This window comes from Triticum dicoccoides, chromosome 4A (assembly GCF_002162155.2).
Source record: "Triticum dicoccoides isolate Atlit2015 ecotype Zavitan chromosome 4A, WEW_v2.0, whole genome shotgun sequence".
Taxonomy (NCBI): domain Eukaryota; kingdom Viridiplantae; phylum Streptophyta; class Magnoliopsida; order Poales; family Poaceae; genus Triticum; species Triticum dicoccoides.
The window spans coordinates 667,808,589-667,826,693 of record NC_041386.1 but is presented as its reverse complement, the minus strand read 5'-3'; the positions used below and the strand labels follow the sequence as shown (position 1 = coordinate 667,826,693).

The following is an 18,105-nucleotide window of genomic DNA, read 5'->3' as shown; positions in this document are numbered from 1 at the left end:
CGCCCTCCATCCTTCCCCCTTGCCATGAATCAACGCCGGTTGGACTGACTGCTTTCGTCTCCATGGAAGACGGGCGGTGCTATGGCGCACGCCTCGCTACCTCGCCCCACCCTCCCCTCGCCACCTTCCAAAGTCGTGCTACCACCGCCCAATGCCAACTCATTAAATCCACTAACCTCTTGTTCTTCGGCGCCAGCAACCCCTTCATCCCTCAAACTCGAATCACCAACCCTCTACATTGGCTCCCCCCGGGATGACACCATTTATTGCCGCTCGCAGCACCATCCCCTTCTCCGGTCCGATGTTGGCCTGCCGGGGTCGGCACTCCTGGCCACCGCTCATCATGTCACCTCCGTTTTCGACCTCGGCGGAATCGCCTGACGCGCGTGAAATTTCAGGCAGCAGATGTTTTGCAATCAAAAGAGAAACTAAAATGGACAAAAGACATGCACGCTCCTTTAGGCGAGAAAGGAAGACATAATAATGCGTAGGTATGCTAGCCACGGGATGCACAGCCAGGACGATCATGGTTCATGGAGTAGGAGCAATATAGAAACACCAGTGGGAGTGGGCTTTGTCCGGTGGAATGTTTGACCGCCGGACGGCCGGACGGCCGGGGCAAAGCGCCCCTCGCCTTGGCTCGCCGCTGACCGGGCTGCACGTGCGGTCGACATGCCCCCGCTGGCGCCGCTGCCTCGGGATTCCGCGCCACGCTGCCACATGCCTGCGAACTCCTGCGCGCGTACGTGCGTACGTGCGTGCCTGCCATGCCAGCTCCGCACGGCGGGCATCCTTCTTCCCTTCGCCGCCGGCTTCGTCGTGTTCGCGCGCGGGCGCGGCGACCGAGGGAAGGAAGGGTACGTTTCACTGTCATTAGCATAATATACGCGCGTTGTCGCCTGCTCTGCTAGCTGCTTAAACTAATCTGGTCTAGTCGATCGCCCATGTCCATGATTACGCCCGCAAGTGCACGTCGCCGGTCAGCCGCCGGACCCGGATTTCCTGCGCTTCGGTTCTTGTTTAGCCGGAGCTAGAGATCGCATGGTCTGTTTACACTGCCGTGCCTACAGAATACTGGTATGCCATAGATGAAGGTGTGGCGACTGGCCATTTTTGTAGGGGGAGGAGATTTCTACAAATACATACTGTAGTGATCAATCGACCTGATAACAATCATTTGAAGCGCATTCACGTGCTTTTGGAAACCCATTTCGACTCTGTCATGTTTGCATGCACAGCTCACCGATCGAAGCAAACAAACAAATACTAGTACACATCAGGAGCACGGATGGATGCACGCAGCTTCCTAGCAACACGCATCTTCGCTGCACGTACGCAATTATTGAGATAATCTATGTATACGCATCCAGGCGTACTCGAATACTACTGGACCGTTGATCGATCGATCTGCTAAGAGATGCGTGAGAAGAGAAATGATTACCGGCCACCCGCAACAACAAAAAATGATTACCAGCGACCATGGATCACATGCAGGGCCAGGAAGAGCAGAGATAGATCGAGGCATGTGCACCAGGAATAATTCAGCAGTTACCCATCGACCGGTCCAGCCTACGGAAAGGTAGTTGCCTTAGCAAACGGCAACTTGGTCGATCGGGCGGGCGAGCAGGCACACCACACATGCACGGCCGGTGTCTTTGACAGCCCGGCCATGTTGGCCAAATCAATACGACTATACGAGTTGCTGCTACCGGCACACGAGATAACCCTAGGCAGTGTGTGGGGTATATTAGAACATCTCCAGCCGGCCACCTCAAACCCACCTCATACACCCGGGCGGGCCTTGGCGGCGGCGGAGATGTGAGGCGGATGGCGCAGAGAAGAAAGAAGAGAGGAGATAGCAAATGGATTCGACGGGTCTTGGTGGTGGATTCGGTGCAACTTGGGGCGGGACGGGCTATCGGGTCCGACGTGATGGGCATTGCCCGGGCGCCTCATATCCCCTTCATATTTGGGCTGGATATGAGGGGTGCCAGCCAGCCCGGGCGTCTAAAGCCCGTTCAAGGTGCCCGTCTGGATGAAAATTTTACGATCGGACAGTGACCGGGCGATCTACCCGGATGTATGAGGCTGGTTTGAGGCGCCCCACTGTAGATGCTCTAAGTCTAGCATCTCTCTTTCTGCACCCTCATCCACCTCGTCTGATGTACCACACTGCCACATTGTTTCTGACTAGTAGCTCGTTTATATACAAACGTTAACTGCAATTTCCACGGGTGCGTTGGTCCAATCGATGCAAAGCGGAATGATTCGGTGGTACCGTCAGGTAACTCCAACCAACAATTCTTCGGGTTGGTTGCGAGCGAGATCTGCTACAACGATCCACCGAAAAAAAAGAGGGAGATCTGCGACGGTCGACACATCTGGTCCGGGGGTGGGCGGTGCGCAACTGTACAACGATCGACGAACGTCTCCATACATCCGATAGCAACGGAGAGCTAACTAACGCCGAGCTGGCCGTCACGTTACATGCTAGCTAGTACCATTGTTGCTGCCACTAATCCTACCACCTGGCTGGTTCATCGTTCGTAAGTTTCACACGTTCATACGCACCGGCCTCCAATTATACTACATACTACCCCCTCCATCCGAAAAACTTGTCTCAAGCTTGTTCCTCAAATGGATGTATCTAGCACTAACTTGGTGCTAAATACATCCAGTTGAGGGACAAGTTTTTGCGGACGGAGGAAGTACGTACCACCCAACCAACTTTTACATATCCTTCCAAATAAAGGTACTGCAGCGTACTGTAGATAGTGCAGTGCGTAGTATTATAACGATTTTTTTCCTGCTTCTTGGCACTAGTAGCAGCAGCAGCAGCCAATGATGAGGCGAGCAGAGCAACCGTCCAGCCGTGTCGTCCGTCCAACTGAAGAAGGACCGATGAATGGATCGGTCCAACCAAAACCAATAATAATCAATCATAAGCTCGGCCTGGTACAAGTGGGGCGAATGATTGGGCCGACCGATGCGCACGACCGCCCCGCCTCCACCGCTCCACGGGTGCCGGCACATGGCCAGTCCCCGCCAGCCTCGTACATCTGGGCCCGAACGGTCGCCTCCCGCCCCCCATCATTGGACGCACGTGAGGGACAGCTCCTACACCACACGGACCTGCGCCACCCCCACCACGTCTCTCCTCGCCCATGTGTCCTCCTGGCCTCACTGTTCCTGCAGGATGTGTTGCGGATGCATGGGATAGGATGAAACTGCGCCAACCAGATCGATCAGATCAGATCCGAATCAAATGGGATGTACACGCACTACACTTCTGTCACCCCTTCACCAAATGCATGCACCGCTAGCTTGTTTGGTGGAACTCATGCACGCTATGCGTTTGTTTTCTCATAAAATGAAGAAGAAATTAGCGCATATACTCCCTACTGCAGTGGCGAGTCCAGTAGCTAGGCTTAAACAGGCTCTAGCCTACCCTCAAAAAAAGCATTTTACTTTTACTACTACACATCATCTCAGCCCAGCAGCCCAATACGGCAACAGCCCAACTGCTAAATGCCCTAGAGCCATTGCGAACAGTAGCAGTAGAGCATATCTCTCCCTGAGCGAACAGAAGTGCAGTCCATTTTTTCACAATAGATGGCTAGACTCGTTTCAAAAAATCCAAAAATAATACACTAAAAACTACATGCTTTCAATAGTATCATGGAAAAATTTGAGCACATTTGGACAAATGGACTAGGAGATTATGGCTATTTAGCTAAGAGCATTTACAACTGGGCGCCTCAAATCCGCCTGAAACGTCCGGGTGGACGGTCCGGTCACTGACCGATAACGAAATTTCTATCCAGACAGGCGTCTCAAACAGGCTTCAAACGCCTAGGCCGTCCGGCGCCCCTCATATCCAGCCCAATTATAGGATGGATATGGGACGGCCTAGGCGCGTCCGCCACGTCAGCCCAGCCCACCACGAGCCCACTCCGTCCCCACAAATATCCCCAATCCAGAAACCCTACATCACTCCGCTCTCGCTCTGTCTCTTCTTCCCCTCCCCTGATTTCTTTGATTTGATCCAGTTAGACGACTCCGGCGACCATGTCGAGCTCCGGTAGCCGCTCCGACTCCGACCTCGACATCAACAAGGAGTTGCATCGTTTAGTATGGATATAGGATCGGATATGAGGTAAGTGGATGTGGACGAGAAATATGAGGACTGAACGGTCAGTGCCCGCGGACGCGTCCGTGGCCATTTGTGGGCCCGAATTTGCCTAGTCCGACTGAAGATGCTCTAAGCAGATACAAAATTTGGTTCAAAAATGCGGCAAATACTACATTTTCTAGTAGTATTCTCGGAAGGTTGACAAATGGACTAGGAAATTATTGCTATTTAGCTAAGCAGATTTAAAATTTTGTTCCAAAATTAATATGTTTAAAAAATATCAGAAAAAATTATTAAATACTACATGTTTCCAGTAGTAATATGGGAAAATCTCAACATTGGAGAAAGGAATTACGACATGAAGTTTTTTTTTCTTCAAACGAATGTTTTATTTTTTTTCACGTTAACTTTGAGCCCACCCTTCATTTTCGTCCTGCATTCGCCACTGCCCTACTGTACTGTACTGTACTACTGCAGCAGCTGCGTATAAATACTGATACTCCAGAAATGGTTTCGTGTGAGCACTTCCGTTTTCAGATTAAAGGTGGCATAAAGTACACTATACTACGTAGTAGTATGTTGGAGTAGAAGCTTGTGAGAGATTGGATTACTTACCAAGAAAAGATGGAGAATGGCGCTGATGGAGACGGTGCCATGCAGCTGAATGAATCACATAACCAATTATTGACACGCACCTGATACTCTACCTCACTAGTACTACTTTTTTTTTTCTTCCCTTGTGTCCAAATAAACATGATTACACACCCTCAGTGCTTTCGGTTCAACAGAATCTCTCATGTCTCAACCTACCATTTCATAATACTAACAATCACAACTAACACAACACATATGTACTAACACAACACATATGTATGTAGTACTGACTGACTTCTTCATCAGTGGAATGCTGTTCGTCTTTTCTTGATTGATTGGCCACCTCTATCACCTACTTGCCATAAGTACTCTATGATTTCTTATAGTAATTATTAAAATGCATGAGTGCTGCTCACTCAGCTAGCATATGCATATGCAATGAAACTAATAGCTAATAATTTGAGGATAAAAGAAGCGCCCACTTGAGCCGACAACAACATCTAGGGCGCTTGAACGCCACCCTACACCATTATTCAAACACCCCATCTCCTCTTGCTCTTGCTCTTGCTCTGCCATGATGCAGCTTTCAGTACAAGACTGCCCATGTCCTCCCTGTCATGCCAAGATACATAAACATGGGACCTATCATTGCGTCCATGCATACCACTTCCCTCCATCTACATCTGCACTGCACAATCGAAATAAAGGGCCAAAAAGTTAATGACGACGCAAACTACGTACATGGGAACTAGAATTAAATCCAGCTAAGCTTCCACCCTAAGTGATTGTGACTGCAACCTTTACAAAAAGCGTGGAAGCTAGATCGCTTCATAAGTTATGTTCTTGCGTGGCGGTTCACAAGTTTTTGAGTCGGGTGGACCAGTATCTGCACTGCAACAGTTTTTCACTAAAATCAAGGTTAATCGGAGCTTTCAGGATAGGCATAGCTTTGTCGGGTGGACCAGTATTACAAGTAGTGTACTGAGTTCCGTTGTAGCAGTGTAAAATGATCAATCAAATTGCTTTGCAACAGAACAAGAATTTTTAGGTGTGAATAAAATATCCAAATAATGATTAAATTCTCTAATCATTATTCTTATACTTACAACATTTTCCTTAACTACATGTTCTCGTGGGCGTGTGAAGGTTGGATCATTTCTATCTATGCTACTCTTCAACGGCAGCCGTTGTTGTCCTGCCGCGTTGGTCCTATGGGACCTTAGCACAACGACCTCCCGGCTGTCTACTACCACAAGTTTTGCCCTGCTCCGGCGAGGGAAGGGCGATGACGGCAGCTAGCCTTCGGCTCGCTTCAGTGCTTGTAGTCGTCGCTATGTGGTCTACGGACCTGGATGTAATTTTTATTATTTTCGGTGTTCATTATATTACCGTGATTAAAGATGAATAAATTGGAAGTTTTCTCGCAAAAAAAACCCTACTTAAGTTGTGACTCGACAACATTGTTTGTTGTTGCGAAAAAATATCGGTCATTGTTCACCCAAAGATTAAAATAGCCACCTGATGCCCTGTCAGATGCCACCACTTTTATCCACCTTTTTTTTGCTCCCAGCATAGCATATATCCCGAAACTTTATAAATATACTCCCTCCGTTCCCAAATACTTGTCTTTCTAGGCATTTTAAATGGACTCAACATACGGATGTATGTAGACATATTTTAAAGTGTAGATTCACTCATTTTGCGCCGTATGTAGTCACTTGTTGAAATCTCTAGAAAGACAAGTATTTAGGAACGGAGGGAGTAGTAGTAAGTGGAGAAAATGTCATGTGTTGATATTAGAAATAAATTTATAGTGGTGATGGAACGCGCAAAGCAAGCTCAACTCGTAGTAGGATGCAATCATTTGGTGCGTGTGCGTCAGGCCAAAAGTGCAAGGTCCCACGTTTCCAAGGCAGTGAGTGCAATGGCAAACAAGGGCAACCACTATGGACTGAGAGGCAGGCATGGCCCATCCAATAATAATCGGAAATGTTAACGCCCACACGTGTGGGCGTTGATCATCTCGACCACACGCATCCATCACCGTTCAGTACTATATGCACGAATCTTGACACAATTTGGCTGATTTTCTGTGCCACGTAGGACAAGGCGTGTGTGTGGTGTGTGACATAGTTCGCCCACACATCCGTTTACCACACGGAGGGGCCGGTGTGTGGGCGTTTAGCAGGTCACCCACACACCAGTTTCCAGGCACGCACAAGGGCTGGTGTGTGGGCATTTGCCATCTCGCCCACACGCCCGTCTCCTCTCCCACACGTAAGCTGCTAGTTGCCATGTGTTTTTGCAGCGCATATGGCAACTGCCTGTAGTGTGCTTTATAAGCAGGTGGCAACTCTCTTTTTTTACCCGAGTTGCCATGTGTTTTTGCAGGGTACACGGCAACTGCCTAGTATGCACGTAAGCAGATGGCAACTGTCTTTTACCGAGTTGCCATGTGTTTTTGCATGGTACATGGCAACTGCCCCAACGTGCACGTACATGGCAACTGCCCTAACGTGCACGTAAGCAGATGGCAACTCTTCCTTTTTACATGGCAACTGCCCTAGCATGCTTGTGAGCACATGACAACTCTCTCAACCGCCTAGTGTTAGTATGTGGCAACTCCTAAAGTTATGAAATCATGGCAACTACATTAGATCAGACCATACATGGCAACTGCAGTTGAGCAACCATGGCAACTGCAGTTGTCCGACATGGCAACCGTAGTTCAACGACATGGCAACCGCAGATAAACGAATATGGACGAGGGTCTGGACCATGGCAACTGCGGGCGCGCGGTGGCGTCACGCGTCGCGTGCGGGACCAGAAGGGTACAAGGCCTGACATACAGGCGTGTGGGCATTATCAACTTCGCCCACACGCACGCGTGTGAGAGGGTTCAGGAGGAAAAAAAAGATGTGTGTGGGCATTAGTTGTTTTGCCCGCACGTAGATGTGTGGGCCGGTTACTGTCCATGCCACACGAGGCGTGTGGCACAACTACCCGATACACCACACGTGTGGCAGTTATCGGGTAATTGAGTTGGATCCGAGATCGCATAGATAGAGCAGAAAAGGCTGAGATTAAACTGAATAATAATGACAGTATCAATCAAAATATAAAAAAGGACAACTAAATGCCCTGTAAATAGCTGATACTTACTCCGTTCGTTCCCAAATATTTGTCTTTTTAGACATGTCAAAAGGACTACAACATATGAATGCATGTAGACATATATTAGAGTGTAGATTCACTCATTTTACTTCGTATGTAGTCATTTGTTGAAATCTTAAAAAAAACAAATATTTAGGAACGGAGGGAGTAGTTTAGTTGACGTATGTGCGCACCACTGACAGTTAACCAACGTCCATAGCTGATATTTACCTTCTTGCAGCTGATTATTTTACACATAATAGAAAATAATTGAAATTTACTACTGTACATTGATCCACAAAATTAGGCTCGGGTAATATTTTTATTTTTACATACTAGTAACCTTTTGTTTTTTGAAGTTATCGATGAAAAAAAAAACGTCATGTATGGTTACTTGATTGCGGTAATTTTAGGTTCGGATGGACGAGTGAAATGGGAAAATGGGAATACAAATACAGTAATTTAAGTACAGCAGTGGAGTGATTGGCGTCCCCAATGATTGCGGGGAGGTTGTGGGTGGTGTCAGGAAAAGTGCCGGCAAAGCGAGGCGCACGGCCGGGCCGGTGGGCCACCCCTGTCCTAATTTTCCACCATGTCAATTTACAGGTGGGCCCCGCCCCAGGGGCTCTCTCTCGGTGCGCTGGAAATCATCATGGGCCTTCGCTTTCTTTTTCTTTCCTCCTCGGTTGAGGGCGAGCACCCCGCCTGGCTCGGTTGGTCTCATGAGCCGTCGATCCAGCGTGAGCCGGCTCGGTCGACGCACTCAGCTGCAGTATGGCTCGATCCTAAGCTGTCTTTTTTTCTTTCATCTTTTGGGGGAGAGCAATTCATTAATTAAGTGATAACAGTTTTTTCTTCGGAAAAACTTTCAATCTATTCATCTTCAATCATGGTAGTACAACGAACACTAGAAATAATAAAAATTACATCCAGATTCATAGTCCACCTAGCGGCGACTACAAGCACTGAAGCCAGCCGAAGGCGTGCCACTGTCATCTCCCCTCCCTCGCCTGAGCCGGGCAAACCTTGTTGTAGTAGACAGTTAAAAAGTCGTCGTGCTAAGGCCCCATAGAATCAGCAACCGCCGCGGATGAAGAGTGTAGATCAGAAGGATCCAACCTGAAGGCACACGAACGAAAACAAACGACGAATAGATTTGAGCAAATCCACCAAAGACAGATCCGCCGGAGACACACCTCCACACGCCCACCGATGATGCTCGACACATCACCGGAACAGGGGCTAGATGGGGAGACCTTTATTCCATCTTCAGGGAGTCGCCGCCGTCTCGTCTTCCTGAGCAGGACACAAACCCTAACAAAGCTCAAAAAAAATATCTAAAAATGGAGTCCTCCCACAGGCAAAGACCGAGATCCACTCTGCCTCCATGGCTCTAAGGCCACCGGAGACGGGACGGACCGGCGCCGGCACCGGCGCCGGCGGGAGGCGGAGAACCCTAGCTTTTTGGGCGGTGACGGCCAGCTAGGTCGCGTACGTGAACATGCCGGGCGTTTTGTTTGGGGTAGTGTAACAGTTTTACAATCATGACTAATGATAGTGCTAATCTCCTGTGGTACGTCTGCGAGCCAACACGCTGTTCGCTTCTGGCCACAGCCAATTGTTGCCATAGCATGACCAGCTTTCTGTGAACGACTAATCTTCTGGATCTCTACATCCGTTCCTTATGTTCAACGTACAAAACCGCTGAAATATACTAGTTTAAAAAAAACGCTCAATTTTTTTTTTACCGCTGATCTTTTTTTTTTTTGCGATGGATTTACCGCTGATCTTGTTAAGAAGTCCGAATGAGGTTGTTATCGCCATCCGTCCACCCCTACCCAAACCACAGGATTCACGCATGGATGTATGCATAAACCCGGACAGCTGGTTGCTAACCTATATACAATTAATCAACACACAAATTAAAGTAGAATACTCCAGTGCTTAATAATAAAACCGAAGCTATCGGCTGGCCTAAGAACAACACGTACCGATCAATTTGTAATGAGCCACGCAGCTGTAGTTTTGCCAGGGGACATGGACAACCGGCCACCCCAGGAATCCCGACGCGACGTCATTGGCGAATTGACCCGTTCGTGCTCCAATCCACCAATCACCGGGCGCCACCTCGATACCAGCCTACGTACGCGCCCATGCATGCATCGATCCATGCAAATTGTTGGTCCTGTCAGCTCTACGTGCGCTAATCGCGCTCCATCTCGGTTGCTTCATGGCGCGGCAGCCCCACGATTTGTTTGCTTGCGTGTTTCACTCCTCGGAATCGGCGTCGCCGCGACAGGGCCAGAGCCATTCGTTGTCCGTTCTTGGCCAGATCAATAATTACATCGATCGATCGAGTGTGGTATGTGCTTGTGTGTGGTGATGTTGACCGATTAGCTAGTCGACGATTTCCCTAAGAAAAGAAAAGAGCTCGATGATTAGAACTGGTCATGAGCATGCAGCAAGATCCAACGTTTCCGTAGCCGATAACAAAGCAAGTAAGCCGTGTACGTACGTGCGCGGACTAGTTTAGCATTTCGTCGTGTGTCCCAGCAGCTAGCACCATGCGGAATCGGTCCGAATCTTACTTGGGAGGGTTTTGGTACGTGCCAAAAAAGAGTGAGTATATCCTGGACTCGCAGCTGGCCGAGTCTTAATTAATAATTTCAGAAAATAATTGGTGATGATCACTCACATACATAGGGGTCTCTGGGAAACATACGGTTCTAGAAACACTTGAACAATCGTCACCAGTTAAATAAAAAATAAAATGGATGAAGGATATTCGATAAAGGGTGAGTTTTATTAGCTCAAGATAGGGCATCAAGAAGACACATAACACAATGAGCACAGCCGGCCTTTGCATACCTAAGATGCACACAGCCAACACCAACTCACACACATGAAAATACGCCGGAACCTGCAAAGTCATATAGGACCGAAGCTATGCGAAGGCGGCGAAGATATGCCAGGCCGAAATTCACGATGGGGATGGGCCGCGACATTACCCACTGGGAAACTGGTCAGGCCCAAAATTTAAAGGCCGATGGGTCTTCTGGGTCGGCTTTTTAAGAAAATTGGATCAGGGGATCCGATCGGTATCGGCCCACTAGAACAAGCGGGTCAACCCAAATTTAGGTGTCCAGGATGTATTTTTAGTTCTGATATTCTTTGTAGTACTACCTTAATAGTTGATGAACAGATCGGAAGTTTTTCTCGCAAATAAAAAAATTCATTACAATGTACATGTCTTTGCAAGGTTTTTACTCTTGTGCTCATACAAAATTTTGAACATACTAACCTAATATTATTTTTGTTTCGGAGCTACAAAGATGCTACCTTAGAATGCAAACTATTCATGGTAGAAATAGGAAATGAAGATGCATATATTCTTTTTTTTAACAAAAATAATTCTAAATATCTTAACTTACTAATAAGCCCTATAGTCAACGGTTTGCGAGTTGAAATAATATTGTTCTGTAAATGCTCCTTATTCTTGCAATATATTATTAAAATTGGTAGGAGCATGTTGCCTAATGAGACATGAGGCCACTTGGTATTGGATTATTGAGCAACTCCATGTCCCTGAACACATCAGCGGACCGTCAGGGACCAGGTACGGGATAGAGGGGGACCAGCCATTCCCATCTTGAGTTGTAATCCTAGGCACTGAAACATTAAAACATTACTAAAATAGACTTTTTGTATCTCATACGTACATGAATTTTGTCGGTATGCAAGTAGAGGTGAATATATGTGACCATACAAGAACCAAAGAGATTTTCATGGCTCTTTGTGTTGTGTTGAAGGTGCTACACAATTATTATGGGTTGCACAATTCCATCAGAATGTTTGGTCCACGTTGCATCAATTCTGAACATTGGGTGTACGTCTTGAGGTTGTAGACGAGAACGCGTGCAAGGCCGCATCAACTCTCGCACAATCACCCTATCGAGACCACATCACTTTTCTACCTTCCCATCATGGTTGCTTTGAGTGTCGTCACCGCATCCACGTTGATGCCATTCATCAGTTGTGTCCTTGACCTCCCCTGCCGCAACACATCCTCCTTCAATGGCTTGCCTTTAGCCCATCTATACTTTCTCACCGCTGTTGTCGACTCCAAGAGCCATCGGATATCAATGGCATTCTCCTCTGTCTTCAAAGACCACGATCCCATGTCTAGAACATTACCCTAGTATATCACATTCTCGAACTACCTTGGGGTGAGATGACCTACCCATGTGCCCTAGCCATGGGTTGTACCAGAGCATGCCGCAAGATCTTTTGTGATATATAGGCACGAAGTAGCCCACAACAAAAAGTATGCAAGTTGTGTATTTGCGTTTTGATTTGAAAGGCATCATAGGTGCTTATTTCATTGTTTACAAGTAGCATCAAATTTAGTATCCGCCCCTAAGATACACATGATTTCAATTTTTAATGCAAAGATTAGCTAGACAACAAAAGATACAAGCCACCAAAATGCTGGATTGGTATTTCACATTTGACTTTCATGTATTCAAGAATGATATGATACTATGCAGACAACATTAAGTGAATCATTTTACAACACCGATCACCCAAAAGTTAAGAATTATAGTATCATACTTGACTTCCAGTTCATTTCTTTCAGTTGTAAGTATAAACCGAATTTACCATGTCCATTGCATTTATTGCCTAGGTAATTTTGTATGTGCAAATGTGTTGTATAGTTTGTCCTTGATATTCGGTAGTTCTATGGATGTTTTGGAACATACTCCTTGCTAACAATTGGATGATCAGAACATTGTATCAGATTGCAAGTTGTATATTTGGAGCATCGGATTGCTCCCTACCATGTCACTAGTAGAAAAACTACCTAATGTTCAGCTCTTTAGTCCCGGTCTGTAAATGAACCGGCACTAATGATACCATTAGTACCGGTTCGAACGGCTATGCATTAGTCCCGGTTCGTGTTGAACCTTTAGTAGTGGTTCGTGGCACGAACCGGTACTAAGGGGGTGGTGGCCAGCTGGCATCGGGTCGGGGCCCCACGAGCCCCTTTAGTCCCAGTTTGTGACACGAACCGGGACTAAAGGTCTAACCTATAGTGCCGGTTTGTGTCACAAACCGAGACAAAAGGGGTCTAACCTTTAGTCCCGGTTGGAGTCAAAAAAACGGGACTATAGGGCAATTTTCAAACTCTACCCCCCGCCATATCGCCTTTTCTGTTTCAAAGAAACAAAAGAAAATGATAAAAACTTGAAAAATTAAAAAACTTTGACTAGTAGTTAGGGAAATTAAAAAACATAAATTTCAACATGTTTTGCAAAAAAAGTGTTAGAAAAAAGTAAAATGACCATATCTTTAGCATACGATGTCGGAAAAAAATGCGTAATACATCAAAAAAATCAGCACGAAAATCCGCATCTGATTTTGACAGCCATAGGCCTGTTTGCAAATTTTTAGAATATTCAAATTCTAAAAGGAAAAAAAAGATATGCTCAAATTTCAGTTTTTTTGAATTTTTGTTAAATCTGGTCAAACTATGATCAAAATACTTATTCAAGAAATATTAGTGTTACTAAATAATTATTTTAATTTTTTTGAATTTTGATCAAACTATGGTCAAATCTGGCCAAACTACTTATTCAAGAAATATTAGTGTTACTAAATAATAATAATTTTTTAGAATAATAGTTTCAAACTCAAATGGTGAAACGTGTGGCTTCATGCTCAAGCTAAACTCCTGAGGGTTAATAGGATTGACATCTTAGTATTGTCAGATAAACAACAAGTGCAGACTTGGAAACTAGCGGGAATAGAACTTGGAAGTTAAGTGTGCTCAAGCTGGAGTAGTGAGAGGATGGGTGATCGGCTGGGAAGTTAGCCGATTTGGAATGATGAGGGATGATTAGAGCAATGATGAGGGTTGATTAGAGATTAAATCATCGAATAATTCAGAAATTTGAAAATCAGAAGAAAAAATCATTTTCTTTTCAAAAAAACAACTTTTTTAATAAAAAATCTTTAGTACCGGTCGGTGTTACCAACCGGTACTAAAGGTCTCCCAGCCCCCGGCGCGGGCTCGTGCCACGTGGTGGGCCTTTGGCCCCGGTTCATGTTGAACCGGGACTAAAGGTGGGGGTACCTTTAGTCCCCACCCTTTAGTGCCGGTTCCAGAACCGGACTAAAGGTCCTTACGAAACGGTATTAAAGGTCATTTTTGTACTAGTGTGTGCTACCATTCATGTGACAATATTATTTTGGATTGTCGCAATCACATAAGTTTCTTGTGTATTTTATATTACTAATTGCTACTACATTGTTTTCATGTTGCATGAGCCTAGGCTGTAAGAAAATACCAGTAGGATTGGAACTTATGAAGACCCTAAAAATTCCACAGTAGAAAAGACAACCAGGAAGTTAAAATAAGGTGGGAAAATACAATGGGAACTTGAACGAATACTAGAACTACACTATGTTGAAGTGAAATTTGAAACCCAATATGCAGGTGAAAACTTGTAAACAAGAAAAAACATGAATTGACGACATAAATGTGATGCACTCTAATGGCAGATCTCATCGAACGAAGATTCGATTACACTTTTTGCAGAGATGTGCCTGCTAATGTAATGTGATCACATTAGAGCAAGCCAACACGAGGTTGCCGCACACACCAACATTGTACTACTCCCGCAGACCCAATCCCACACCGAGTTCCATTGTGTAAACATGGCCGCGGTATAGACGAGTTTCGCAGGCGCAAGGAAAGGAGGAAAGCTCAAATCGAGCGCAGGAGCATGCACGGTAGCTGGGCGCTATGACGAGGCGAGTGGCATGCAATGGGAACTATTTATCACTATTATTTATTATTTGTTTATAGTTAACTAATATAATAGCTGGATACAATGAGTGCCAGTGAGGAGAAGAGATCCAGCTCTCGATCGAACAAGATCCTCCATGATGAGGAGGCACACAGAGTAACCCATGACGAAAATTCTACTCCCTCCGTTCGGAATTACTTGTCATAGAAATGGATGTATCTAGATGTATTTTAGTTCTAGATTCATCAATTTTCGAGACAAGTAATTCCGAACGGAGGGAGTACAAATTTTGTACTTGTGGCGTGCATCGTTTTCACTTGTTGTAACATGAGGTTTGGTATTTGCCCCTATGACATATCCGATCTCAGGCTTCAATGTAGAAAAGAGGTAGTTGTTGGCAGTTTCTTGGTAGGTTTCATCAAACTGTTGGATTGGTATTTCACATTTGTCTTTCATGTATTGAAGAATGGTATGAACCAATGCAGAGTGCATGAAGTTTGTTATTTTACAACACCAGTCATCCAAACTTGAAGAGTTAACATGTTGTACTCAGCTGTCAGCTCTTTTCTATCAATTGAAGGTATAAATGGAATTCAACAACGTCCACTGCTTTTCTTGCCTTGGGTTTGTATAGTTTTGTCCTTGATATCCACGAGTTCTGATGATGTTTTATTCGCAAAAAAAAAAAAGAGTTCTGATGATGTTTTGCAACATACACACTGTATGGTACTCATACGACCAAAACAGACATTGTAGCCTAATCGCAAGCTATAGCTAGAATTTTTTTTTTTTTTTACAAAGATGTGGCGATCTCATGGACCAAGCAAGCGAAGCACACACGAGACGATACGGGACGAGCGCACGCACCAAAGCTTGTCGTACCCCCGCAGTCCCGCACCGAGTTCCAACGCGTGCGCGTACAGCCAGCCACACGGCCACAACTCAGCCGAGCTCCGCCAGCCGAGGAAACGGCTCGGCTCGGCTCGGCTCGGGTCGGACCGGGTCAAGGCTCAGATCGAGGAAGGCAGCATGCACGGGCGCCATGGGCCATGGCGAGCCATCGAGTGGCGCGCAAGGGGAAAGTATTTATCGCCATTATTTAGCAATTCATTTACGGGCAATGAATATAATAATTGGATGCCGCTGGTGGTAGCGAGGAGAGGAGATCCACCTCCCCCATCCAACCCAACAGCTCATCATTTGCTCGCCCCTCCGCTGCCCTATTTATAGCGCACAACCCCGCCGCCGCATGCCCAGACCAGACCAGATCATCACACCACCACCATCTCCACCACCGGGCACTGCCATCGTCCTCCCTCCCGCTCCGGGGAGCTCCCAGATCGGATCGGGCCGCGCCGGAGAGAGATCGACGATGCATCGCGCCGCCGCCGCCGGCCTCGACCTGGGCCTCGGGCTCGGCCTCGGGCTCGCCTCCCAGGGCAGCCTCACGTCCTCCACCACCACCGCCTCCTCCTCCCCGGCCTCGCACTGGACCGCCGCGCTCAGCTCCGTCGTCGGCCCGCAGGAGTCGTACGGGCTGCACCAGTACGCCGGCCACAACCAGCCGCGGAAGGAGGAGCCGGGGATGAGGACGTCCACGTCGCCCGAGAGCGGCGTCAGCGCCGGCACCAAGAGGGGCCTGGAGCGCACCGGCTCCGGCGTCTCCCGCGCCGCGGGCAGCGACGAGGACGACGACGGCGGCGACGGCGCCGGCGGCCGCAAGAAGCTCCGGCTCTCCAAGGACCAGGCCGCCGTCCTCGAGGAGTGCTTCAAGACGCACAGCACGCTCAACCCCGTAAGTCATCATCCCTTCGCCGTCCTTCTCCGGCGATCCATCCGCCAAGATCGATCGCCAAGTGTTCGTCCATGGATTGCTCGCGATCGCATTGAGCTGACCGAGATTTCCTTATGGCTGTGTGTTTGCAGAAGCAGAAGACGGCGCTGGCGAACCGGCTGGGGCTGCGGCCGCGGCAGGTGGAGGTGTGGTTCCAGAACCGCCGCGCCCGCACCAAGCTGAAGCAGACGGAGGTGGACTGCGAGTACATGAAGCGCTGGTGCGAGCAGCTCGCGGAGCAGAACAAGCGGCTCGAGAAGGAGGTGGCCGAGCTCCGCGCGCTCAAGGCCGCGCCGGCCGTGCACGCCCAGCAGGCCGCCCCCGCCGCCACGCTCACCATGTGCCCCTCCTGCCGCCGCGTCGCCGCCACCACCGCCGGACCGGCCGCCACGCAGCACCAGCACCAGCAGCCGCAGCAGTGCCACCCCAAGCCCGCCGCCCAGCCCGCCGGCAACGTCCTGCCAAGCCACTGCCAGTTCTTCCCCTCCACCACCACCGCCGCCGCCCCCGACCGGTCCGGCAGGCAGCAGGGCGCGTGGAACGGCGCCGCGCAGCCGCTCGTCACCAGAGAGCTCTTCTGAGACGACGAGATCTCGCTCTCGCCGCCGGGGTCCAGCCGAGGCGATTAATTAGGAGATTCGATCAGGCGGCGGTCGATTGGGTCAATCAAGTAATCAATTGGCAAATCAGTCAGCCGATCGCCGGAAAAAGATTTGATTTGGTTTGGTTTGGTTTGGATAGTAGTAATTAGCAGCGCTAGCGATCGATCGATGGTTTGGTTTCGGTTAGTACGTAGTAATTTTCGGTTTGATGGAATTTTCGGTTTGGTTTCCTTTCCTTTTTTCCTTTCGGATTCGATGGAATCGAACCGACGACGAACAAAACAGAAAGAAACAGATTAGTAAGGAGGAACAAATGGCTGTCCGCTTTTTCCTGGACGGCGTGTACCCATCCACCAAACCCTGCCGGTTGTTGGATTAACAGCTTGTTGATTGATTTGTACTACTGCTGCCACCACAAATCCACTAATTCATGATTGGTTGATGAAGGAAATTAATGAAATATCATCTTTCATTCACATTCTCCACTCTTCTCCAACAAGAGTATACTATTCGGAGCCATGTCCTTCTCTTCGTAATTTTATCAACTATTTTGCGATAAAAAGCATAACTAAGCGCCTCGATGAACCTGATCTCCTTTGTGTTTACACATACATATATCATTTGTTGGAGTTTAATTCAATCAAAAAACAGTGACCTGGTTCGAAAAGAATGGTTTTTTCCACGCTAGCTACTACTAGCCTACCACTCATGATGAATCTTGCATCTGAGAGCAGACATGTAGCAACTTGTTTAAGCGAAAGCAACCCACCCACACCTCATTATCATATATTTACAAGCATGTTGAGACAGACAACCGTGCGTGTCTACGACGAGCCCTGGCTGCACACATGCGCCTCGGAGAAGCTTTAGTCCAAAAGCCAATTAACTAGTCCGTAGACAAAGTGAGGGGCTAAAGTCATGGCGAGATCATTAGGAGATCTGATTAGAGTAGACCACCTGCAATCCAGCTTGGTTAGTGCG

The 18,105-nt window shown here is 47.6% G+C and overlaps 1 protein-coding gene across 1 annotated transcript; it reads left to right on the top strand.

Annotated features, from left to right (window-relative positions):
* The first annotated feature begins 15,870 nt into the window (after positions 1–15,870).
* On the top strand, positions 15,871–17,527 carry LOC119287849 (homeobox-leucine zipper protein HOX2-like). Its single transcript, XM_037567479.1, has 2 exons — positions 15,871–16,483; positions 16,615–17,527. The coding sequence occupies exons 1-2, from the start codon at positions 15,938–15,940 to the stop codon at positions 17,101–17,103; spliced, it is 1,035 nt and encodes a 344-aa protein (XP_037423376.1). The 5' UTR covers positions 15,871–15,937; the 3' UTR covers positions 17,104–17,527.
* Positions 17,528–18,105: the final 578 nt, after the last annotated feature.